The 27,147-nt window shown below is 39.1% G+C and overlaps 1 protein-coding gene and 1 non-coding gene across 2 annotated transcripts; one reads left to right on the top strand and one right to left on the bottom strand.

Moving 5' to 3' along the window:
* The first annotated feature begins 1,582 nt into the window (after positions 1-1,582).
* podxl2 (podocalyxin-like 2) lies at positions 1,583-26,342 on the top strand. Its single transcript, XM_055221770.1, has 14 exons — positions 1,583-1,855; positions 15,510-15,844; positions 16,410-16,573; positions 16,652-16,827; positions 18,235-18,341; positions 19,940-20,135; positions 20,452-20,631; positions 21,126-21,331; positions 21,888-21,962; positions 23,130-23,286; positions 23,358-23,419; positions 24,023-24,199; positions 24,518-24,718; positions 25,924-26,342. The coding sequence occupies exons 1-14, from the start codon at positions 1,804-1,806 to the stop codon at positions 25,981-25,983; spliced, it is 2,148 nt and encodes a 715-aa protein (XP_055077745.1). The 5' UTR covers positions 1,583-1,803; the 3' UTR covers positions 25,984-26,342.
* On the bottom strand, positions 22,369-22,451 carry trnal-uaa (transfer RNA leucine (anticodon UAA)). The gene has a single exon. It is a non-coding gene; the product is annotated as a tRNA-Leu (tRNA).
* Positions 26,343-27,147: the final 805 nt, after the last annotated feature.

Raw genomic sequence — 27,147 nt, 5'->3', positions numbered from 1 at the left:
CCACCTCTGCTCCAAATGTCTGTTTGAACCCTTCCAATCCGGCTTCTATCAGCAACACAGCACAGAAATAGCATTACTTAAAGTCTCAAATGACATTCTCCTGGATCTCACAGCAGCATTCAACACCATCAGTCACTCCATCCTCCTCTCCCGCCTCAAGACCTCCCTCAGCATTTCTGGCTTTGCTCTGTCCCGGCTCCAATCTTACTTTACAAACTGTCAACAACTGCTCCTCCTCCACTGCTCCCCTGTAGCAAGGGGTTCGATCCTCTTCTGTTCATCCTCTACCTCATCACTTTCGACAACGTCATCCGTCAATATGGTCTACATTTCCACTACTACGCCGATGACATACAACTGTGAATTTCCACCAAAGCCATCATCTCCACCACTCACTCCACACTCGCCTCCTGCCTATCTGAAATCAGGAAAAGCTTCTCACATTAAACTGACAAAAATCCACCCAAAAGCCTCCAATTAAACTTTCACCACACTTCACATCATTTGCAACCTTGGTTTTCTCTTTGACACAGATTTCATATTCAAACAGCGTGTCAACCAAATAATCTGGTCCCGTGAACACATCACCCCTGTCCTCCAGAACCTCCCCTGGCTCCCCATCCCTCAGTGCAGTCAGTTCAAAGTCTTTCTCATCACCATCAAACCCCTCCACAACCTGGCTCCCTCCTACCTCTCAGACCTGCTGCCTGTGGCCTGCCTCTTCCTGCTTGTCTCCATGGAAATGATGTTCCTTTGACTACAATATTCCACAATATGAATAAGACTTTATCTCCATGGAGAATGTTCCAAAATACGCTTTCAGCTTTCTATTTTCAAGGAGGTAGAAATGTACTTTTACAGTTGTAGGCTGTACACACTATACACAGGCCTGTACTTTGACAATGTTTAAATCCAGGCTCAAAACAGTTCTGTTTAGATGTGCAGATGTCTGAAAGGGTTTTATTCTGCGCTCTTCTCTTTTAATGTTAATTTTATGATGATTATTTGTGATTATTTATGTTTTGATTTGTGTGATTTTAATGTCCTTCTTATTTTGTAGAGCACTTTGAATTAGTTTGTGTATGAATTGTGCAGTACAAATAAACTTGCCTTGCCTAGACGGTTCATAAATATTAAAATTGCATGTGCATGAATAAATATTAGCCTAATAAATAATAATAGGCTAATAAAATAAATGTATGCATACGACATCTTAAATAGCAATTACTCTATAAAAGGCCATTTTGAACGAGAAGTACTGTCTGAAACGGCATGAAGTTTATTTATTTTATTTTATTCATGTATTTAATTTATTACATTTATTTTTGTATTTATGTATTATTTATTAATTTTATTTATTAATTTAATTTATTTTGGCATTATTTATTTATTTATTTTATTTCATTTATATAAAAGATTGAATTATTTAACGTTATATTATTTTGTTCATTTTTAACCGTTTTGTCGACCGTTAACCGCCTAAACAGCTCCCCCTCGCGGCCGGGCAGTGCCACTACACTCCGGCTCCTCTCCTCGCTCTCCACCGCGGTGCACCAGCTCTCTACCTCCACCGTGACCGCTACTCCGTCTGCTACTCACCCTGCCCACACCACCTGCCCCTCCGCCCGTCTGTCCGTCCGTCTGTCCGTCTCTCCGCGCACCACTCCCACCATGCTCTCCTCCGTTGCGCCCTGACTACCGCACACCGACTCCGCGAACCTCCACTACCCGGCCAGAGAGCTCTCAACAGCGGCATCCAGCCTTCCAAAAAGCCCCGGTGGTACGGAGTGTCCATTTGGAGGGATGTTGTGCACTGCAGCAGACATGAAGGGCCTGCATCGCCTTATTCTACTGGGTAAGTCGGGGAAATTTGCGCGTAATTTAATCAAACGTATGCACAAATTAGCGTTAACTTAAGAAAATGCCACGCACGTTTTACCAAGTGACCGTTTTTGCGCGGGTTTTTGGTTTGGAAAATGTGTGATGAAAAAAAAAACACATGTGATTTTAAATGGGGTTACAGTAGATGGTAAACTATGGGAGGTTGAGTGGGAGGCAACGTACTTAAATCAGCATATTAAGGTACTGCGGTGGAGTTTCTCATTACTACGCCACCATGACTCAAGTGTGCTGTTAAAAGATAGAAAAAAATGTTTGGTCCTTTTATAGCTTAATTAATCAATAATCAAAACTGTTCTAGGGAAAAATCTTGATTATAGTTGAAGCTGGGGTAGTAATCTGTCCATTTTCTGTTATTATCATGTGGAAAAGATGGATTGTGAAGAAAAATGTACAAAATGTGTAAGTATTCTGGGGTTTAAAGGTACACTATGTAACTTTTCTGGTGTAGTGCCTGCCTGCTGTCAGCTGCTTCTCTCCATGGAGATGTTATTGCTTTGCCTAGAATGTTCCACAGTATTGTCTTAAGCGTAACTTCATCTGTGGAGACAAGCAGGTGACTCCACCAAAATGAAAGATATTTTTGTGCCTAAGAAAAACAGCTGTAAATGAATACATCCAAGATAACTTTACCGTCGTATTGTAGAACATTCCAGGGAAAACAATAAACTCTCCATAGTGACAAGCTCATGGGGTGTTGAAAAGTTACATAGTGCACTTTTAAGTTGGTTTAATAGAATAGAGAAAATGAACATTATTTTTGGACAAAAATAAGGTTTGCATTATGAGACTTGTGAATATATGGGCCAACATAGGCTTATGTGGGGACTGATTTGAATACCAAAATGACATTATTAAGCAGCTGAAGTTAAATCTGTCAACTGGACAAATCGTTGTAGGAGCGAAGACATTTCGCTGCTCATCCAAGCTGCTTCTTCAGTTCTGTTCAGATATTAAGGCTGAAACTGGAGACAATAGCTGTTTATAGTTTCATTGTAGTTAGCTCCTCCCTTCAGATAAATACAAAGGTTACTGACAGTTGAAAAAAAAATCCTAACTCTTTTGTTACTAAATATTTTTATTTTATTTTTTCAAAACATTTAGACCTACCCTTCTGACATTATTATGAGCAAATACAGCACCGAGGAATGAACCCTCGTTGTACAGTGGTGCTTTGAGTCACATGGGTCAAATTCAGAAACCCAGCGGTGTTACCATCGTCATTTTAATACCAGAAATGCCCCACGCTTAAGTGCCATTAAAGGAATAATAAGTCGTTTTCAAAGACAGGGTGTAGTATGTGATCTCCCGAGATCTGACTAGTCCCGATTTCTTCTTGTGGGGCGATCTTAAAGAAAAGGTGTTTGTGAATAAACCTCAAACAATAAACGACTTAAAATGTAATACCAAGGATCAAATAAGAGCCATAAGCCCGGAAATACTTTCAAATGTTATGCAAAGTGTGTTGGATAGAGCTATTCAGTGTGAAACCGAAAATGATGGACTCTTAAAAAACATATATTTTTTTAAATTAGGTCATTTTTACTTCCCCTAGTTCAAGTGCAAGTGTAAGTGAACAATTATATTGCCAAACATCTCGGAAGGTTCAGTTTTACCTACTGCTAAAATTTGGTGGGTATAACTTAAGAATTATAGGAGCTATTGAAGATTTAAAAGTATAAGGCAGTGTCCACCAGCCATCGGACCAGAACTGAAGAAGCAGCTTGGATGAGCAGCCAAACGTCTTCACTCCTACCACGTTTTTTCCAGTTGACAGATTTAACTTCGGCCTGGACGACTGAGGGATTACACAGACATTATTAAGCCAGTTTATAATACACCAATAGTAAGCATGACTGAGTTTAAGGACATATATTTCTAAGTAATAGATTTGTAATAAGAGTATATGAGTGACATGCAGTGACAACAGCAGAAAGAAGAAATGAGTGAGTGAGTTTTGGTATATTTGTGGCGTCTATATGTAAAAAGGCAGATTAAACTCATGATTCACAAGTTTAATCTATAAATCCTTATACAAATACCATATACATACATTCTTTGTTCTTTTGCTGCATAAACAGTTGATTTTGCATGAACTCTTGTGCAGGTGGATTCTTGTGAGTGCAGTTTGGGTCAGAGGACAGATATTTTGCCACGCCCCCTTTTTGGTTGACGATTTGATCAGCAGAACATGTCTTTAGTCCAACAAGAATTTCTTTTTTGTGATCAAATTTTGTATTCAAGTATTTATCTCATTTGCAGCTGGAATTTCTTTAGTTGGTTACAGCCCTACGATGCATGCAGTTAGTTATTCTCATCACCAGGTTATGTGTCTAGGGTCTGTATTTGACCTAGCCCTCATTAATAACAGGAGTGCCGTGCTGGAAGATTTGACTATTGCAAGTCATGAAAACCAATCAGGCTCCTGTAGAAAAGTGTGCTTATGTTTTTCAGTGTTACTCATTTTGTCTGGACATGATACACATGTTTTAGTTTGGCTTTGGCTTGTTGTTCAGGGCATGTTTTGGCCCTGGTTTAGCCCTGGTTTAGCCCTGGTTTAGCCCTGGTTTAGCCCTGGTTTAGTCCTGGTTTAGCCCTGGTTTAGCCCTGGTTTAGTCCTGGTTTAGCCCTACTTTAGCTCTATCTTAGTCCTGGTTTAGCCCTGGTTTAGCCCTTTATCCTGGTTTAGTTTAGCCCTGGTTAGTCCTATAGACGTATTTTATTTGTAGTGTATTCGTAGTTTGATTTATCCCTGGTTTAATCCTGGTTTAGCTATTGTTTAGCCCTGGTTTAGATCTGGTTTTCATCCTGGTTTAGCCCTAAGACCTGGTTTAGTTCAGCCCTGGTTTAGACCTGGTTTTATGCTTTAGTACTGATATGGCTCTGGTTTAGTCCTGATTTAGCCCTTAGTCCTGGTTAAGTTTAGTCCTGGTTTAGACCTGGTCTCATGCTTTAGTCTTTGTTTGGCTCTGGTTTAATCCTGGTTTAGCCCTTAGTCCTGGTTTAGTTTAGTCCTGGTTTAGGCCTATATAAGTAGTTTATTCCTGATTTATCCCTGGTTTAGTCCTAGTTTAGCTATTGTTTACCCTGGTTTAGGACCTGGTTTTATGATTTAGTCCTGGTTTAGCTCTGGTTTAGTCCTGGATTAGACTTAATTTAGCTCTGGTTTAATCCTGGTTCAATCATTGTTTAGGGTTGGTTTAGCACTGGTTTTGTTTTAGCTGTTATGTGCAGCACTTTGGAAACTATTTTGTTCATAAAATGTGCTGCACAAATGAACTTGGATTGTATAATCTGGTGTTGCCTTGGTTTAGTCCTGGTTTGGCTCTGCTTTAGTCCTTATTCCTGGTTTAGTTTTGTCCTGTTTTACTCCTGGTTTAGCCCTGGTGTAGCCCTTAGCCCTGGTTTAGTTTAGCCCTGGTTTAGCCCTATAGGTTTAATTTATTCCTGATTTATCCCTGGTTTAGTCCTGGTTTAGCTCTGGTTTATTCCTGGATTAGACCTAATTTAGCTATGGTTTAGTCCTAGTTCAGATCTGGTTTAGTTCTAATTTACATCTGGTTTAATCCTGGTTAGTCCTAGTCTTGGTTTAGCACTCATTTAGTCTTAGTTTGTTTTATATTGCTATTATGTGCAGCACTTCAGGAACTATCTTGTTTATAAAATGTGCTATACAAATGAACTTGGATTGGATAGGTAAGATCTTTTTTTAGTCCTGGTTTAGCCCTGGTTTAGTTCTCTCTGTAATTGTAACATTCTTATGAACTAAAGTCTGACCCTATGAGACAACTAGCCTTCTATGGTAAAGAGCTTGTCAGCCCCCTCCTCGCTCTGTCCCATCCAGAGGGGGATTTGGGGGAGGGTCCCGCCTGTGTAAGCAGATTTAAGGGGTGCTAATGCAGGGACATCAGATTTTACACAGAGACCCCAGTGGGTTGAACAGATGTATAAAGGCAGCAGACATGTTTTTTGAGTGAATGCAATTAGCAAATCACAAAGATCACAATTTTTGAAGTACTATCATTTTCTACAAAATATCCAGTCATTCTTTGCATAAAAACTGCTGACCCTGTGATTTAGATCTGTACAAACATGTTCTGAAATGTGATTTTTGCATTAGTTTGTCAGTTCATATTTGAATCTTTTTATCAGATGTGATTAAAATGCGATCTTTGAATTGAATCCTATTATTAAAATATAAACCACAAATCTAATCACAATGCTTACCAGAAATTGCAATTAGATATTTTTTTTCAAATCGTTCAGCCCTAATAGTAATTCATTTATATAGTGTTAACAAGAAGACCATAAAATATAGTCTAATCATCCAATTACATTCTCCTGAAGAATAAGTTTGTGTAGTCAGATGCCCTTTCTGTTCTAAATTGTCGTTCACTAAAATGGTGTCTATAATTGTGAATGGATGAGTCATGGATCAGACAAGATGAGGTCAGCACATTGTAATCTGCAGCACGATTCAGACCTCCTAAACGCAATGAGTTTTAAATGATAAAAAGAATCAGTTTGAATGGTAAAAAGAAGCTTGCCTTTGTACAGAGAGAATATTCTTCAGCCTATAGTTTACTGATAATAAGATCAAATACATGAATGTCTCCAATGACTAATCAAATACACTATGACTTGTCAAATAATGAAATGACTAGAATATTAATAATTGATAATTGTCTGTTTGTTGCATGTGATATATAACACAATCAGACTCATAATGCATTTTTTCAACCATAAAAACGTCAATGAAAATATGCTCCTTGCTACAGTGAAATGCCACTAAGAAGAGGCGGAGCTTCCCAGTTCTGCAACTTTGAACAGGACATCAACACAACCATATCTATTATAAAGTAATTTTAGAACAATAATGGGTGTTTATAACGATAATTGATAATATTAAAATATTTGAGGTAACATGTCTTCTTTGAAATCATCTCCCCTTTTCTATGAGTTAGCTTAGTGGACTGAAAAAATGCAGGTTGCAGCACATTAGCGTTAGTGACACCATGGATCTGTGCTCAGCTAATTTTTCGTGAATTACACAGCAAGGCAGTAGCTACAATCACACTTTTGCGTTCTCTCAGAAGGCTATTGGCTTACACTGTGCATTAAATATGTCTAAAAAATTTAAACAATGGCTTAAAATTGCTATGGATTTCTTCTAGCTTTAGCTTTAGCTGCTAGCCAATGTCAACGTTGTTTCGCCACATGTATTCGGACTTGATTAGAATGAATGTGTTTGATGAGGGCAAGTGGACTTTAAAAAACACAGTGAAGGTTTATTGCTTATGTCACCACCATATAAACTCAAAAAGAAGAGACTAAATATGTATGAGGATTACTCAAAGGTTTACCAATGAAACAATACACAAGTGTTGTTTCTATGTTTTGTCTAGGACTAAACCAGGTCTAAACTAAGTCTGAACCACTATTAAATCAGAACTATATCAGAATAAACCAGTTATAAACCAGAACTACACTTTGCCCAATCCAAACTGGCTTTAAAGGGCCTGTACCTAAATCTGAACCATAAGTGAAGAGCGTTGGATAGTCATAGGCAGTTGTTTCCTTATGGTTTTCATCCAATATCTCTGATTGGATACATTTCGCTTTGCATGGCAGTTGCTACTTTAGGTTTCTCAGTCAACAAAATGTGTTTTAAAATGCATATGCAATGTCATTTAATTTTTTTCCCACAAATATCTGCTTTTACAATACTGTGTGGAGTAGAACTGAACGATTTAGAAAAAAAAAATCTAATTATGATTTTTCTGACGGATATTGCAGTTGGGTTATTAATACGATTCTGTTCAAAGTTCACATTTTAAACCCATGGAAGAGAATAGACAAAAAGACTGAAATATGTTCTAGATCTTAACTACAGGGTCAGCGGTTTTATTCAGAATACAACAGAATATTTGGTTGTTTGTGGAGGAAATCATGGTACTCCAAAAATTGCAGCCTTAGTGTTGAGACAAAAAAACATTTACCTTAACTGGAAGAAATTGAAGTCAGTCAGGTACTGTCTGTCCCTTTAATCTTGTTTAAACAGGCCTGCAATCCACTAAGGCTAAACTTTCTTTGTAAAGTCTGATCCATACACTTATTTGTATTGATGGGTGGCATTGGACTGACCACAGCACATTTCCTCTCTGTGGTATAGGCTCCTAATCTCGTCTCCTACATCCTTTCCTCGTATCTCTCCTTGACGCTGCTCTCTCATCTGTTCATCCGCAGAGGCTTGTTTTATAGGCTACACTTTAAAGCACTTTTAAAGGGCAGCGTAAAGTCAAACTCATTTATTGTAAGGAGTCACTGTTTGGGCGGTAAAAACAATTATGTTTTGACATAATAAAGATGAAGTAAGAAAAAGTCAAAGAAAGTAGAATCATTAAATTTCCAGCATAAGCCAATATTTAGTTTTGGCCCACCTGCTGCCTGAAGCTGTATTTGAAGATGCAAAACAAAACATGACTACACTGCTCACTTAAAATGGCTGTGGGTGAGTTTGTAGTAAATTTAAACTACAGAATTTGGGAAAAATAATCAAGATCGGCCTTACATAACGGCACAAAACATCAGCAGATCTTATCGCCCATTGCTTCCAGTGGATTTTAAACAATTGGTATTGGCATCGTCCATGAAAAGCCCTATATCAGTCGATTTCTACTAAGTGTGTACTGTCTTCACACTAAAGGCACAAAGCAATTACAGTAGCCTCTAAGGGAATGTTCTGGGAAAAAATGTTAACATTTAAAGCTACACCATGTAACGTTCTGGAGGTAGCATGTCAACTGCTTGATCCCATGCAAACAGAAAGTTAAAACCATACTTTGGTACATTCTTCATGGAGATAGATCCGGTTTTATGTTATATTGTGGAAGATTATAGTCAAAGGAGGAACATTTCAATTGAAACTAGGTGTAGGCTAAATACGAGTCAGGTTTGTGGAGATGCAAGCCAACTCACAGTAAGGACGCATTTTAAAATATTTTTTCTAACAATATAACTAGTATTGCCACGACTTCAGTTCAATACTGAGGAATGGACTTGGTACTCAGTACAGATTCCAGTACCACAATTATTACAAACATTTTTATATATACAATAGTATATCACTTTCAATATTTAATCGTAGTACTTTCTTTTATATTACCACATGGCCTTATATCTGTGAAATTCCTCAGTTGTCCGGGTAGCTTCCATAGTGGTCCATGGGCGTATACTACTCTATGTAGTCTTATACTTGTACCACTCTATGTGGTCTTATACTTGTTATGATTCAGCTCAAGATCATTCTAAAGCTGTTCAGGAAAGGTTCGTTTCTGTCCTGTGAATGAGACTTTACTAGTTTTGATACTAATTTTAGTATTGATTAGTATCTGATTTCCAATACTTTTGACAACCCTACAATAAACACAACTGAAAAAATAAAACATGCTTTATTTTTTGGCTAAAATGTTACATACTGTGGAATTTAAGTAGCTTATGTAAAAGATTATTGTTTCTTTATATTATTACTTTAGAAGAAAGATCTATTGCTCCTGGAGTGTTCACAAGCTATCTCTTCCTGTATTGTGCAAGCTTTCATTCTGTACCTCAATAGGTCTGGTTTATCAAGGTCATGTTTTCCCATTTGTTTGCTCTTGAAATGAAAATACTGCACTTTCAGACATAGGGCACGGTATGTGTCTGCTGTTACGTCTCTGGTGCATCCACGAGTACAAGAAATGCACAATAAAACATCCTCTTTGGTCCTATATTAGGTATGGACTTGTTCTTTGTACACTTGCGTTTTAGAAAATTATTATATATTTATTTTTCAGTAATAACCATAGACTGTATATATAAATGGACATAGCTAACCTCCAAGCTGCTGCATTCCAAGTATGAAGTGAGCATGGGTGCACTTCCTACTCCTTCGACTCTGGTTCCAATTCACTTTACATTGGAAAACTGTGGCCCCTCTCGCTGTACCCGCTGCTGTCAGGCTCATCATTTTTGTCTTAAAATGTCCATACTGATCCGCTCTACATGACCCTGGTATTTTTATTTCACTATTGTGTCCAGGATTCAAGATATGAAAATTAATAACAGACAAAGTAGGTTTGATTGATTGCGGTGCGGACGTTACCTTCAACAGCCTTGCTCCGGATTGGCTCTGTTGTTGCTATGATACTCACAGTCGGCATTCCAAATATAGAACTTGCTTCAATTTCACCCCTATAACTGCTCGCCTCGATGAGCTTCATTTGACTGGAGCCGAACACTATGGGTGACGTCACACTCCCTTAGTCCACTTCTTTATACGGTCTGTGATAATACCAAAAACCATTAATGACTTAATGACTTACTTACCATCAACTCGTTTCACCAGTCCTTAAATATGCACATAAATGATTCCTAATATATTTATATGTATATTTTTAGAGGTGTGGACTAGTGACTCTTTCAGATTCTTGAAAGGTCTGTTCACAAATGGAAAAAACTGGCAATCTTTTAACAGCAAAGGAAGATCTGGAGGCACATTAGACATTCATCACAATGAGATCATTCTGGTCCAATCCTACTTCCAGGATATACAACCCTGCCTCAAGACAGATCAATGCACCATCTTTCCCTTTGCTTTCACAATGGCTATGGAGGTCATTATTCGTGCTTCAGATTGGGTGGTTGGAAGGGAGAGAACATCAGAGGGACTTAGGTTCCCTCTAATCAGGGTGTATATGGATGACCTAACCACTCTAACAACCACCAAGGCATGCACCAAGCGACTCCTGGGCCAGCTGCCAGACAACATCAAATGGGCCCAGATGAAGATCAAGCCCTACAAGTCCAGCAGTGTGTCAATCAGAAAAACTGAAGGGGCATGTCGATTTTTGCTCTGTTGCATGAAGAACAGGCGCAGAGGCATGGGAGTCATTCTGTATGCCCTTCTGTATGGTCTGTATGGTCACAGAAATACAGTTGTTTTAAAGATAGAGTATGGCAAAATTCAAAGCAGATTCTAAAAATTGGCAGAGTCTAAAGTGGAGTTGTCCTCCCTTAATAGGAGTCCTGCACTGTAGGAGAGTACAGAGAGGACATATGGTCATGACCAAAATTACCAAGTGCAGCTGCTACATCTCAGTTTCATTAGGTAATAATAAAGGTCAACTACTACACCTTGGAGTCATGAGAAACAGAATGTTTTGCACCTTTGTAAGATAGCAGGTAATGTATTATATTTGGACACTCACAAGCACCGCTTCTACATTGATGAGGAACCAGTACCAACAGTGGTAGAGAGGTCGGTCAAGAGCCTTGGACGACGGTACGATGCTTCACTGAAGGATTCTATGCAAGTGAACTAAGTAAGAGAAGACACCCACAATGATCTGAAAACCAATTCATAAGGCCTTACTTCCTGTAGGAATTCAAACACTGATGTCTGCAGTTTGGTCTTCTCCCGCGTTTATTGTGGCCTTTGGCATTCTAAAATGTACCACTCTACAAGGTTGAAAAGTTGGAGCGGATGGGTAGCTTTTATGCTAAAAAGTGGTGTGGCCTCCCTAAGAGGTAGAGGATCCCTCATGTGCAGTGTCCTTCTCCAGCCAGCCTAAAGCATGTCTTGGTTGGTTGCAAGACAAGCTTGTCGCAGGGTCAATACACATGGTGACATAACCAGGTGTTTAAGTGTTTGGTGGCCAGCTTGGAACCCAAATGGACAGCAGCAAACACCTTACCACTGGTGCCTGGCAAGCACACATTCACAATAGCTTTTGTCCATGCAGATCCAACACCTGACTACATCAATTCAATTAAATTGATTTTATTTTTGTAATGCCCAAAATCACAACAACAGTTGTCTCGAAGGGCGTTCATGTTTTGGTTGATGGGGGAAACCGTAGTACCCGGAGGAAACCCATCCAGACACGGGGAGAAACATGCAAAACTCCACACAGATAGGCCTGGGCGACCCGGGGATCGAACCAAACCTTCTTGCTGTGAGGCATGAGTGTTGCCACACCAAAACGAACAGGAAAATCAAATCTTGAAGGCCAGTGACTTGAACTGAAGTAGGACAATTTAAAGAAGACTTGAAAGGACTTCAAGCTCATAGGACTTGGGACTTGACTTGGACTTGTCTGCCTTTGACTTGAGGCCAAAGACTTGAGGCTACTTGAGACTTTCAAAACAAGGACTTGGTCTCACCTCTGTTTTTAGTACTCTCACCCTCCAGAGGCTTCTAGTGACCTGCAGTATCAAGGCAATGTTTTGTTGTCGCTTTATTGCTCTGTGAGCATTTGGGGTAAATAAAGTGAAGTTTAGTTTACTTAATTAATAGGTAAATACAGATACCAATCAATTCTGTATTCTAAAACTAGTATTAAAACTAGATACTAATTTAAACAGGTTTCCATAGTTTTAGAATAGTCTTGATCTATATCAGAGCTAGTATAAGACCGCATGCTCAATTAAAGAAACTACTTTTGTATTTGTGCTAACATTAAATTTTATTATTCTCATATCATTGTGATATCAAAATTATATTATTAGTGTTTTTATTAGTACTTTGAGTAAACATCACAATTAAAATATTGGTATCATGATGCCCTCATTCTAAGTAGTCAGATTCTCACCACACACATTCGCTCAATGGTGTTCAAAGCACCCTCAAGCCAGCATAATGGTCATATTCTTGGCCTTCCACAAGTAGGACATGCCTGGATGAATCAACTCCACAGGAGGTGTGTAATTGCAAAAATCAAAACTAAAAAATCCTTGTAGCCTATTGACACTTGTGGTGCTGAAGAGGACTAGATGAGAGGCTGAGGCGACTGATGGTTGTGCTACTGTGGTGAGAGAGTGCATAAATAGCTTAGTGAATGTGCATCACGCCCTGGGCAGACTGTTGGCGTCACGGCCCTAACACTTGAGACAGCGCAGGAGACATGTGGGCATCATACAGTAATCTGCTCAAACAGCTTTAGGTTACCACGGCCCATCTGTGATCCAGACAACACCGCGGCATCCTGGGAATCAACTCTACCCGGCGACCCAGAACCAGTCATTAGGATTGGTTCACTTTAGCACAGTAACTAAATGACTACACATTTTGCTAATTTACAGTGAACAAGTTGGAAACTGGCTTTTATTAAATTATGGTCTAACTGGGTTAAATATATAAAGCCTTTATGGACGGATTTTGTGCAGATCTGGCCCAGTTAGCTCTTATTGCTGTAAAGTAGCTGTCCCCTCATTTTTGTTTCTGTGTTTGTACTTAATTTTCTTTTTAATTTATTGTACATGTCGAGGTAAGGTGCACTGATTCATCTGTTTTTTCTCTTCCTTGTATAAAGTTCTCTTTGTGTATAACTTTTGTGACAAAAATGGATGACTTCTGTATTTGGTTGAATAATTAACCCCGTATTGTATAGCACTGTCTGAAAATAAAGAATTTAAAATAATAAGGTCAGAATTCTATGGTAGAATTTGGTGTTATCAAATTGCAGATGTGGTGATCTGGTATAAGGTTAATATCTCTTACTGGGCCTATATACATATAACAAAAACTGGCAAGTTTAACATCTTCCCTGTCAGCATAAATAAACAAAAAAAAAAAAAAAAATTTCACAATACATTTAACTTCAGAAAATGTTGCCACACGATTGTTGTCAGTTGAAAGATATATATGGCAAGGTTGTGGAGCCAATCCCAAAAAAATACTACTAAGGTCAAACATTTGTGGAAAATCCCTCTATACGATATTATCAAGATATTCATGAAGATGTTAACAGAACTGTAGATCTAGATCTGCATCATCGACCCCTCCAACCACCAACACTCACACACACACACCACCTTCATACTAGGCAAACTGTCTTGCTTAGGGACATAACAACAGTTTTTGCTACTGAAGCCCCAGCAGTCTCCCATCGAAGTATGCTTAGCTTCGGAGATGAGACAAGATCAGGCTTTGACAAGGGTTGCCACGACAAGCCTTTAGTGTTGTCATTACTGCCATATTCCAACAGCAAAATATTGAAAAAGTTTTTTAATAACTGCTGCAACAAAACACATTTAAGAATTTTAACAATACTATTTCATAAAATACAGTTATTGCCATCTCTAGTATTGAGGAGAGTCCCAGTCTGCAGGAAGAAGCCGTTTGTTTTGGCTTGAATTACACCTTAATATGATGAATGAAAGAGTTGAGATTCGCTGCACACATAACTGTCTGAATAAACTTTAGATGATAGAAGCTCTGTGGGTCCATTTGAAGGGCGGTAGTGCAGATACGACACTGGATCTAATCTGTGTAATGTTTAATGCAGACGGCTGTTATCTGCAGTCTGTCTAGTCTCTCTGTAATAAAACTCAAACGATGCTAGATCACATTAGGGATGGAGTTAAAGGGATTTGATCTGAAAATTCTCTTTGTTTCTGAGGTCGTAATGCGCCGTGGTTTTTATTATGGCTGGCTTTTTATTAGGACAGACTTGAAATGTCTGCAGTATATTTGTAGAGAAAGGCTTTGGCTTTCAACTTTCAGTAATTTCCATTCAGTTTTTGCACAGTATAACGAGATTAGTGGTCTGGAATTTGTGCTCTCTGTCATATGGAAGAGATACACAAAATGCTCTAGAAATGTTTATACAGTTCTGATTTATTTTAGTTGGGCACCTGTTGGGTCTTTGGTTCTTAGTCCTAGTTTACATCTTGTTTAAGTTCTTCTTTTGGCCCTCAGGCTTCCTGCTGAGTTGGCACAAATGATCTTATTATGCTCTTTTCTGATCTATGCTATAATGTTGTTTCTTTATCAAAAATATACCCAAAGTTCTATTTTGTTTCATTCGCACACTTTAAAAGCACAAATCCTGCACATAACAACATTCTAACATGACTTGAAGCTCACAAGAGTCAGGACCTTTAAACAGAACTTTTTTACTCAAAATAAAAAAAAAAAGATTATACCACCATCATTTCTTTGATAAACATGATATTATGAAACAGATAACATTTATGTTCTAAGCTTGAAGAAAGTGCGATGGCTCAGTCAAGTGTTAAATTCAATCTTTTGGTTAAATTCAATCTTTTGGATAAGTCACTTGATTGGTCACCAGTCTGTAGTCCCCTGCTTCATTGTGACAGTAAGTTTGGACACCGGCACTAGAACATCTGGTATCTCCTGTGGTCTCACACTCCCATTAACCAGCCCAACCCTGGCTTGAGCCCAAGATCAGGCATTGAGTTCATTACGTTCACTCTTGGTTCTATTTGTCCTGATGTAGATTTGGATAGGTCCTGTTTTGGTCCTGGTTTAGTGCTGGTTTAGCCCAGTTTTGTCAAAATTTTAATGTAGTGTGTGAATACCTATACATATTTTGCATTGCTTTCTGTGTTGTTCTATGTATTTGCATTTGTATTTGGGTGAATACAGAAAACTTGTCCAAGTCTAAGTCAAAGTCTAAATAGGGAATGAGAAACCAGGCACTTTGATTGGTTGTTGCCATGCCATAATACTTTAAACTATATACTTTAACTGTTTAAAGTGTTATGTAAGACTAAAGCATTAGTATCAAACATTAAATAAACAAAACCCATCTTTGTGTCCTCAGCTCTTGTGTGCAGCAGCAGCGATGCCTTCAGACTGGACTCCTCTCCACGGATCATCCCCCTCAGCTTTGCCGGATCAGGCCTGGACCAGGACCAAGACCAGACCTATCCCTACTTCGTCCAGGAGTTAGTCCGAGCCCGGCGGCAGGTGGCTCAGGAGTTAGTCAGAGCCCAGCCTCATTTGGTCCATGACATGGGCTGGCCCGAAATACACGAGACCACAAGAACTGGGGTTAAACCTGAGACAAGTAACCATACAGAGGAAAAAGGGACCCATCAGAACGCGCCACATCACAGAATCTTAGATGATAACCTGGGTGTGAAAGATGAAATGGAGGTGAGGGTGCATGCATTATATCATCTTTATTATGAGCAGAGGCAGCGCAACACATTTTTGGTAGGAAGGCCAAGGGGAGGCTAAGGTGAAGATCTTAGCATAATGGTGCTCACATAACTTGCTAATATAGAGCGTTTTAACTGTGGAGTGTGTAACCCCCACCACTTATAAGATTTGCTTTGTTGTAAGAAATGTACCTTGTAGTGACCTGATCTCTCTTTTAAATTGTAGTCTCATTTTGAACCATAGACTGTATATAAAAATGAACACAGCTATTGGGGTCACAGTGTTTATAGCCAAGGCTACTTCCCAAAACAGTCCCCAGAAGGGCTTTAAAAACTGTTCAAATTTCACTAAAAAGCTGTGGGATTAGTTGTAGAAAAAGCAATAAATACACTGAATTTATCAAAAGAATTCAATATCAAACTCTTACACTCTTACAAACTCATATATTCACATTTCACTCTCTGAAGTTGAGTTTGGTTTCATTCGTGCATCCCTGCTTACTAATGTATCTGACTTTCTTTGAGTGTAAATACTTTACATCTCTTTGTCTTTTTAACAGAGAATGGTCCATCTCGCTGTGCCGCAAGATCCAGAAGACTACCAGGGACCATCTGATCCTGCTGACCCAGAGTCAGAGCTCACTGCTGGGCCAGGAGCCGGCGACACCTCCCTAGAGGCTTCAGGATTCTACGGAACAGACACAGAGGACAGGACAGGAGATGAGTGGGGAGAGGAGAGGAGAGGGGGAGAGGAGGGAGGAGAGGAGAGAGAGGAAAGAGGGGGAGAGGAGAGAGAGAGGAGAGGAGGAGAAGAGGGAGGAGAGGAGAGAGAGAGGAGAGGGGGAGAGGAGTGGGATAGAGAGGCAGCAAAGGATGAAAAGACCAGAGCAGCAGAGGAGAGGGCAGAGGAACATGAGGTCCACTTTTTGGATGATCTGGAGGTCAACCATACATCACCAGACCTGGATAGTCTTATTGGTTTGTATACATTGGATTTTAAGTAATCAACTCCAAATCCACCACATTTCATTTTTCATAATAATAATGCCTTACAGTTGTGTGAGGTGCAAGGCTGTTGTCATTCATATACTTAATTTTCTGTATACATAGACGAGATGTTGTGGATTGCTGTACCTGAAGACACAAGAACAATTTGACCATTTCACTATTATATACATTTTATATGAACAGCGAGTAAGCAGGATGGCTGAGAGGTTATGATCGGCTTAAGATCCAATGAACAGTAGTTGTTGTGGTTGTTGTGTCAAGCCCCACTCCTGCTCAATGTACATTATTGGTAGGTTAATTTGGTGGGCCCTGTACCAATCTTTTGCAGATGCAATTTATGGTTGATGGGTGAACATTTATTCTCTGCACCACTTAAACAGACAAAGCACAGTGATTCCCCAAAAGAATATGTATAAAAATAAAAAATTGGTCACTTACCACAATACATACAAAGACATACTACATCTAATTTGCCTCCTACTTCTTTTACTCTTTAAACATGAATACAACACATTTAAACACGTATAAACCTGAGCTAAAGGATCAGTGCTGAGAAACATCAAGGTTAACTGACTGTTATTTGTAAACTATTTAATGTAGAGAGAGGGGATTATGCAAAACCAAATTTTTGTAACTTTCCACCATGTTATAACATTGTTCCCCCTCAGAAACATGCCTGAAGAGGTTTTAGTTGTCATTCATACATGTTTGAGTCATTTTGTGATCTCCCAGGTACTATTCAAACCCTCCTTACGGTTAGCTGTGAGATTCTGTCCAATGCTCAACCCACAAGCCCACATCACCCATGCTCCCACACAGCAATTTTCCATAAATATGCAAATGCATGATACAAAACAATACACCACAAATTGACAAATCTGATGCGATGTGCAGTAGCTTCATTAGTGGGCTGCATGCTGATTGCGTTATGATAGCACTCTGAAAGGCGAGTGACTTAGTGTAGAGAGCAAAGGGAGGGGGGACTTGGAGCATCAAAAACGAAAATGAAACTTATAAAACATGTTAATTTGATGTGTTCTGCTATTGTAATATTTTCAAAACAATAAAAGGTAACATGGTGATCTGAATATGTTTTTGTATTAATACCCCCTTCATTTGAATATTTTAACCGTTTCTGGTGAGTAAAGTAATTTTTAAAAACGGCATCTTTTGTGATTTATGTAAATTTGGTAAATGACTCAAATTTGGGAATGGCATTCACCTAACATCTTGTTTTACATGCTGTCAGTTTTTGCATTATTTCTATTTAGTTTATCTTCATTTTCTACCCAAAGCCTTGTGTCAAAACCTCCTGTATATCCATCAGTGACTGGCTCAATGAGGCACATGTTTCTGACAGTTCTCTTTGTGTTTCAGGCTACAGCTCCTCCCTCCAGGACGTCCAGCATGAGCCAAGCATCTCCAACTTGGACCAGGAGCACGACTCTGGGCTTCAGGAGCACCGTGCCTCCCCTGTTCTAGAGGTGAGGAAAAACACAGAGTTTAAACGGACAACAGATATTAAATAAACTGTCAGCACTTTTGTTTGTCTGCTGTACCAAATGTGGAAATACTCCTTTGTGAAAATATCTTTTAAAATATTGCTGTACTCACTTTATAGCTTGTGTGCTTGTATCCACGAAAATAAAAAAGTTTATCTTCTGTAAAATATTCTAAAACAAAGAAATAATCTCTACATGAACAGTTGCATATTGCTTCTTTAAAGGCGCTGCATTTGATTTTCACTGTCTTAAAAATGTGAAAAACAGAACTAGTTTGGTTTGTAGTAGTCCAACATTATTCCTAGATTTATGGACATCAGAATCAACACTATAATAATAAGTTTAAAGGCAAATTTTAGGCTATCTTACTAAATGTTTAATTATTAAGATGAATCTTTTAGAAATTGTCATAAACTTCAACTTTTGATTTTGCATTTAGCATAGAAAAATAGTAACACAATCTGTCTGTCAAAGCATTGGGGGTGTTGTTTGAACTGTGAGTAGAGCAGCTGCAGGCGGACTTAAGTGGATAAGACTTAGCCAGGTGTAGCCCTGCGCTTACCTACTAACCTGGCAACCCATTTGATTTGATTAGCACCTAACAGCTTAATTATGTTACAAATGTCTAGGGATTTGGCATATGTCAGCCCTATACAAATGTGCTGCGGTGAAATATATAGATAAAACCATAGTTGTAAATTGAACATCTGAAGTATATTGAAGCTTGAGGATGAAAGAGAAACTCTCTACATATATACAGTCTTTACTATTACTATTTACTTACTTACTTTTTTTCTTAGTTCACTTCCCTTCCTTCCTTCCTTCTAGTTTTACAGTGTTGCTTTAGTGGCTGAACGAAGTAGTGTACATCTCTTAGCTGTATGTACATAAACTACTACATACTGTTTTCTGAATGTATAGAATACTTTTACATTGAGTAACATTTCAATTATAGTGTAAAGATGGAACATAGTATTAAAAACTGCTTTATATTTGTTTCACAGTTTTTAAAGAATTTCCTATTACTAATTGGAAATGGAAAAATCACACATGCACTCACCGGAAGAGCAGAGTTGTCTTTTTTTTCCCTCATTGATTATGTGCAGTTTGAAGTCTAAATTACATGATCAAATACCATAATGTAGTCCTTTGACTTTAGAAAAGGAACTGTATTCTGAATACCATCAAATGGAAGAGTAACTGTACCAGAATGGTTACTCAAAATTAACATTCAGAATACATATTCGTGGTACATGTATTCAGTTACTTCCCAATGCTGATTAGTCATGAGTTGTTTTGTTCATATATTAAACCATATGCCAGTATAAGTGGTATTTAATTGTAGTGATACATATAGTGATATATGACATATATGCGATATTGACTAAAATATTTTTCAATAAGTGACTGAATAACTTATGTGGCTTATTATAGTTTAATTCTGCTATTTGTTTATTGCAGCTGTCAATAGTGTATGGTTTATTGTGTTATTTTCAGGAGCAATATATTGTTATTATGACAGGCAAAGGTAGTATTCCATCCCATGTAGTGTTTTTGAATCTGACTTTTATACATGTCAGGTGTCACAGTTGGATAAAGTAGGGTGGGAGACAGAGGACAGCCAGTCCAGTGGATATGGAAGTCTGCACTCCTCCTCTGCAGCGGCTAATGTCCTCTCCAGCTCGTCCCCTCCACCTGTAGACCAGAGCACAGGGACACCTGCTCCAGAGACAGACACAGGGACAGACTTCGGCCTGCTGGTCCCCTACGGCAAAGGTGATGCAGGTTATATACTGGTGTTGACATTACTTCATGTGGAGGGCCAGCTACCTGCTTATCTCCACAGGGATGTGTGTCTGGAATGTTCCACAATATGGCATTACACTTATATATCTCAAATGTGTGTAATCACAGATGATTTTATTGGTCAAAAATACCTTGAAAAACATGCATTCTCACTGTGAGCGGGGTCTCTCCCTCTAGAGCTCTGACCTGTAACTTCCTAAGAGAGGAGTTTAATGCCATACTGTGGAACAGTTACATAACGTAACTTTATTCACTTCTTCTCTTTATCTCCTGCTCATTGCTGCAGATGTTGAGGATGAGGCAGAGACAGAGCATGAGAAGGAGCTCCAGGAGGACACAGGACTGCCCCTCACAGGAGTGTCCACACTGGACCCCACTCCCCCAGGACTGGCCCCTGCCCCGAGCAGAGGGCCACTTCCACCTAGTGTGCAACACGAGGAGAGAGAGGGGCCAGGCCAGTTTAAAGGTGAGGGAGAGATAAACTAGAACTATGACATGGAAAGAAGCTGAGTTGGCCTAAAGCTCAGCATGACAAGACATTTCCACATAAACTCTACCAGGAATGGGGTTCAAACCCACAAGGGCTAAAGTCCACTGGATCTTAAGTCCAATGCCTTCACCATTCGGTCATCCTGGTTACAGTCATCTGCCAAAGTTATTTTAATGCTTGGTTTCTACAGCATTCTATAGAATTCTGCTTCTGTAAAATATGATTTTATTCAAAATGATGGGTGACCAATGACCCCCTTCACGTCACTGAAATAAACAAATCTGATTGCACTATTGCATCATATTTGGTTCTAGCTCGAGGTGCTGTGGAGAGCTCGGGGACCAGACTGTGTATTTTTGATGTCATTTTGGATTTGCCAGGAAGAAGATTCCCAGCACTTACACAAAGCTTTTACCATACCCCAAAATTATAATTTATTAAAATTTGAATTCCAGTTTTTTGGTTCTCAGGAGACAGTCAAGCTAATGAGAAAGTCCGAGCCATTATCCCGCTAACCATCGAGCCCACACCAACTGTCGGCTTCACCGAACCGTCCTGGGATTGGCTGGAAAACACATCACCCCCTCCAGGCCAGAGTTCAGAGCTTGCAAGAGGCGGAGTCACCGAGGTCGTGGTTTCTAACAGAGATTTTGGAGAAATTGGACCAGAGCAACAGGTAATTTTGAACACAATATAATTTCTTCATTTTTATTTAGACAATGTACATTAATCAACATAACAGCAATGAGCATCAACATTAAAGCCACGTTGTGTATTTTTTTGCTAACAATTATTCAGCTTTTCAGTTTTTTTTTGTTTTTTTTAATGTACTGAAAAGTCCTTACTGGCTTGCTTCTCTAGAAATCTGGCCTTAAGGAGAGCCTTCTTGTTTCTATGGAAATTTTGTTCCTTTGGGTGTAATATTCCACAGTATGGCATAAAACGCATCTATCTCTGTGGAGATAGAAGAATATCGATAATTGTTTTAACTTTCTATTTCCATGGAATCATGCAGAAGACCTGCCAACATCAGAAAGTTACATAGTGTTACTTTAATATGTCAAAACTTACTGATGAAATGTAAAGCTACTATACTGTTTTATTTTGCACCAAAACAAAGCGATACAAGGTGGATAGTGCAAAATTCAAACCACCAACATTGTGGTTACAAGGCTAAGAAATGAGTTACTGTGCCACCAATTTGGGTAACATGGTTTATTTTTTCCTCTTAGGTCGTGTGCATTGACTGGACAGAGCTGGCTGGACGAGGCTATGTGGTCCTCAATATGACCAAGAACCTCAACTGTGTAAGTGAATGGATAAGTTCAAAATCAAAACCTACATAATACAAGCCAAATTAAGGAAATATGGGTGGATAGTGTCTAGCGTCAAATCAGACTCTTAAGCCTAGCATGATGCAGCAAAAATGTACAAAAATGTTCAAAAATAGTTCTTTGTTTTCATTTTGCATACAATTTTGTAATAATTATCAATCTAATTCTAGTTGTTAATTCTAATAAGTAGATGAATATAGAGATGATGCTTTTTTAAATTCTGTGGTCAGTAAGTAACAATATTGAACTGTATACACATTAAAGATTTAAAGATTCAAGGCTTTCTTCAGACATTGTATTGATTAAATTTTGTAAATGACTGGAGCAGGTAAGGTTTTGACTCACTGCCTACCAAAGATCTCAACCTAAAGTAGAACACTACCAGGAGTGGGGTTCGAACCCACGAGGACTACTGTCCATTGGATCTTAAGTCCAACGCCTTAACCTCTCGGCCATCCTGGTCACACATGTACATAGGAGACATGGTCATGGCATATCCAAATTATATAGCAAATTTGTAAAATGTGTTGAAGACAGATAATTATTACATTATAAATTATCTTTATATAAACTGCAATACTTTCAAGTGTATGAGAGCAATTTATCTATTTCCCATGTCTTGTATTTGTTTAGGACAAACTCAGGGTTTATCAAGAATGTACTTTTTATTTAACTTTCCCAGAGTGGGCTTCAAACCTTCGAGGACTACTGCCCTACCCATTGGCTCTTAAGTCCAACACCTTAACCAGTCGGCCATCCTTGTTCTTGTTCCTGTAGGGTTTTTTTTCTGCTATTGCCATACAGTTACTATAATTGCAAAATTGCCATCAGGTCCCAATACATTTACTATATAAAAAAATGGAGTCACCCCACCTAATCACACACACACACACACACACACACACGTCGTAAACAGTAGGAATGACATGAAAATTAATGATATATGGAGTATTTTTGTTATTTTAATATTGGTATTGAATTCAAGATGTTGGCATGAGTAAGACCATGCGGTATAAGAGAAAAGGAAAATCCTTATACAAACCACAACAAAATGTGAGGCAGCAGAGGAAACAGAAGAGCTGACAGTGACACATTTTACCCTCCTTAAATCATCATTTGTCACTGTGATGTGGTCCACAGGAGGAGTTTCGTGCAGAAAAAGGAGTGCGTCTGTTGAGGATCCTGGAGAGAGTGTTTGCTCGCAGGATGAATAGCCCTGAAGGATCATGGGTACTCTACCTGAGCAAGCCCGTGCACCAGCAACGCCAGCTGCTCATGAACGTGGCTTCAGAGCAGGGTACAAACATTAATGCTACACTTCTACTTGTCTTCTATGATCTGTCTAATGTTGTTATTCAACTGTTTCAGGAGTGATAGCCACCAAAGATGTGCTGGACATGTTGGGAGAGATCAGGAAAAGCTTAGACAAGGTACTTATTATATATGTATTTATACATTAACAACAACAATTTCGCCAAATTGTTTTTTTTTTTTTTATGGCAAAGTGAAGGAATGGTGGACCTACATGCACCCAATCTGCTGTCATCTCAAAGCGATATATTGTCACAAAGTACTGCCTTTACAATATATGGCGAAAAATATAAATTATTTACAAAAAAATTTTGGGTACCCCGTACCTTGCACAGCAAGACGAATGGTGAATATTAGTGAGTCACAAGTTGACTGGATGACTGTCCAGTTGCAGCATTGTGGTTGGTTGGAAGACAATGAACCAAAACAAACAAGGTGATGTCGACGGATGTAAACAAGATTTGAACAGAAATACAAGTTATTTTGTTTTTGAGTCTCCTCCTCCTTTTAGCTCAGGAATCTCCTCAAAAGCAGCATGGGTCAGTGATAGCTGTGGTGCTGATGACCTTCTGAAATAGCAGACAATGAATGGAGGCTGCTTCAGGCTGTGGAAGATTTTTGGTACAGCCTAACACAAGGGTGGCCAGTTATTTTTTTCTTAGGGGCCATATTGGAATCCAGGCATATGACAGTTGTATGTTGTATGTTTGTATCTCCTCTAGGTGGGTATCCAGAACTACAGCTCTGCCTCCAGCTGTCAGGCCCGTCCCAGCCAGACTCGGAGCGATTACGGCAAACTTTTTGTGGTTCTGGTGATCATTGGCTCTGTGTGCACCATCATAATCACATCTGGCTTCATCTACATCTGTTGGCAGCGACGCCTGCCTGCCAAGACCACTGTAAGGGAGCACTGCACAGGCAACACAAAAACATGCCCATGTAGAGTATTAGGTCCCTATGCAACACTGCCCATCACATTATAGGTTTTAGGCATCACAGCTCAGATCCACTTGGGAAATGTATCTGTAATCTACGTACAGTTGCATCTTTGTATAACTTATTCAATGAAATTACCAGGAGTGGGGCATGAACACACAAGCATAGCTGCCCACTGGATCTTAGGTCCAACACCTTAACCACTCAGCCATCCTGGTTGTGGGAGTAGCTTTCATCCCTGTTATTTATATCATATTGATTATTGTGACTTTTGTCCACAGTTCAGAGCTGAGGAACTTCACTTTGTCGAGAATGCTTGCCACGATAACCCCACTCTGGATGTGACCAACGACAACCAGGGTGAAATGCAGGAGAAGAAACCCAGCGCTAACGGACTACAGCAGGGCTCAGGGGGCGGGACTACGGCAGGAGGAGGCGGGGCCGAGCGAGGAGAGGGGGCAGAGGAAGGACGGCGCTGGCAGGTATGTGCACCAATCGGAGATGTGAAAGAGGAAGTTAGACCACATCTTCTAGGTCTTCTTTCCAATAGCTCTGACCACTGCACACATGTCACCTACAATTATTCACTATCTGTTCCTATACATTATAGACATGTCTGATTTGATGTACTGATTCCTTTCTTTCATGGATTATGACTAGGAACCTCCATTGCTAGAACTACATCATTTCCAGTGTAGTTCTAAACAAGAAATTATCCAATGGATAATTAGGCAAACCCACAAACAGAAGAGCTGTCCAAGTACTTCCTGAAGAAGCTCGTGTACCACCATTTGAGTGAGCTTGTATCTTTGAGTGCCAGTAGTTTTGTGATGTTCCATCCCAAGCTCTATAAAATATTAGAATATTTCAAATTTACTTTGAAAAAATCAACCCAGGTGTCCATTGCATTTTGGCCATCAGCGACAAAAAATGTATACTCTTGAGTCGTAGCTAAAAATCGTGGGTTGTAGGTCGCAGAGAGAGACCAGGGAAAAGATTAAATTTAGAACCGTTTTACAACCAAAGATGATCTGCGACTGATATGAAGGCTGTCTGATATTTTGGAATCTTGGTTGCAGAGTGAGCCACATCTGCGATCAGTCTTTGTGGTTAGCAGTTAACACAAGCACTCATCAGAAGAGCTCATCTCTCCTCATTTCTCTTTCATTTGCTAACTTTTAGAAACACAAAAACACCACGAATATGTAGCGCTAGCACCAACGGTCGGAAATAAAAATACGGAATGCAAATAAAAGACTTTGCATTGGGATGTTCATTCATGCACCGTCTGGATGCCTTGCCACGCTCTTGTTCCCCCTGAAGCCCACCCCTCGCCCACTCCCTATATCAGCCTATCCTGACGATATTCTACTGTTTGGTTTGATTTGGATCTGTAGCTACAAAAACAGCTTCACATAAAGTTTGTGACTTCTTACCCTGTCTGCAGTTCTAATGCTGCAATGTCGGGTTACCTCACATTTTCATCTGCGTTTTTGCCACCAACCCCATTTCACTTCATTTGTCCAGTACTATCAGAGCTCCCGCTCTACACAGATCCAGAGAGTTTGAAATTTTAGTATCATGACACTAAATAAAATCAAATGTAACATGCAACATGCAACTAGTTGCAGGGGAATTTTGAAAAGAAAAAAGTAATTTTTAAAGTTTGCATTCTTTTCATTCTCAGGTGTTTGTGAATCAGGCAGCGACCGAGGAGGAAGAGGAGGAGCAGGACACACATCTCTGAAACTAAACACATCGTATAAGACCAAGAAATGTACTGAGACGAAGGGAGAAAAGATACTAGAAGAGGTGCCAATACGAAAACGTGAATCATTTATTTTGTAGTGAAAAAAGAAAGTAAGAAGTAACTGGGAGAACTTGAATGTTTAAATGCCTGAATGGCATTTGTCTTGACCAATCAGAGAAGGGGGAAGCCATGGCTATTTTAAGGATCAAACAGTGTACAACGGGTTACCATAAATGTCCGCATGAAGAATACAACACTTATAGTTTAGTGTGCCTTAGAAAAAAAATATATGGCTGCAATGTGTCTGTATACAATATACTGGGCTAATTCACTTGAGCACTTGCAATGTTTTTATTTATTCATTTGTAGGCTTAACATGCCCTTTACAGCGAATTCTGTTTTGATTTAGCATAAGGTTTACGCCAAATGCCCTCCGTTTATCCACTGCTGAGCCAGTAGCATATTAACTAGTGACTCTCTAGCTATAGTAATGATTAGTAAAATTCAGACAAGCTTGCTATTCATGGTAGGTTATCCTGAACAACATTCTTAGCTAGCCTAGCATAATTATAGGCTATATGCCATGACTATTTCACTTTCACATGTTAGGTTGGCATATAGTCAAAATGAGTTGTCCTCTTTCACTTTCCATTTAAACACTTGGATTTGAGTTCAACTCCTAGCAAAAATCAGTAGCATTTTCAAATCACAAGTTAGCAGCAAGGCTATTGTCACATGGCGCTAACAGATAGGTGCATGAAATGATGGAGGTTTGGGAGCGGACAATATATTATAATATTCTTGGGTGGAACTATCCCAGTAACTATAGTCTGACGATATTATGTCAGTACAACAGAAATGTGCTAAAACATATATTTAAATATTTAAATGTATAACTTTATACTTTTCTTATTTGGAAGTTTACAACACAAGTTTTTATTTTCATTTACATTTTTATCACCTCTTTTTCCATATAAAGTAACAACATACTCGATATTCAAATTTAGCATATTTTCAAAACAACATTGGACAATTTTTGGCTGTTTTTCAACAATCTGCCGACCTCTGCCATTACTTCCTAGTTACTTTCAATTGCTTATAAATTTGATTAACCCTAACCTTATAAACATGTTAACCTCCACAAATGGGATTACTAAACAA

Source organism: Periophthalmus magnuspinnatus, chromosome 5 (assembly GCF_009829125.3).
Source record: "Periophthalmus magnuspinnatus isolate fPerMag1 chromosome 5, fPerMag1.2.pri, whole genome shotgun sequence".
NCBI lineage: Eukaryota > Metazoa > Chordata > Actinopteri > Gobiiformes > Gobiidae > Periophthalmus > Periophthalmus magnuspinnatus.
The sequence above is the reverse complement of the archived record's forward strand: the minus strand, read 5'-3'. Positions and strand labels throughout refer to the sequence as shown.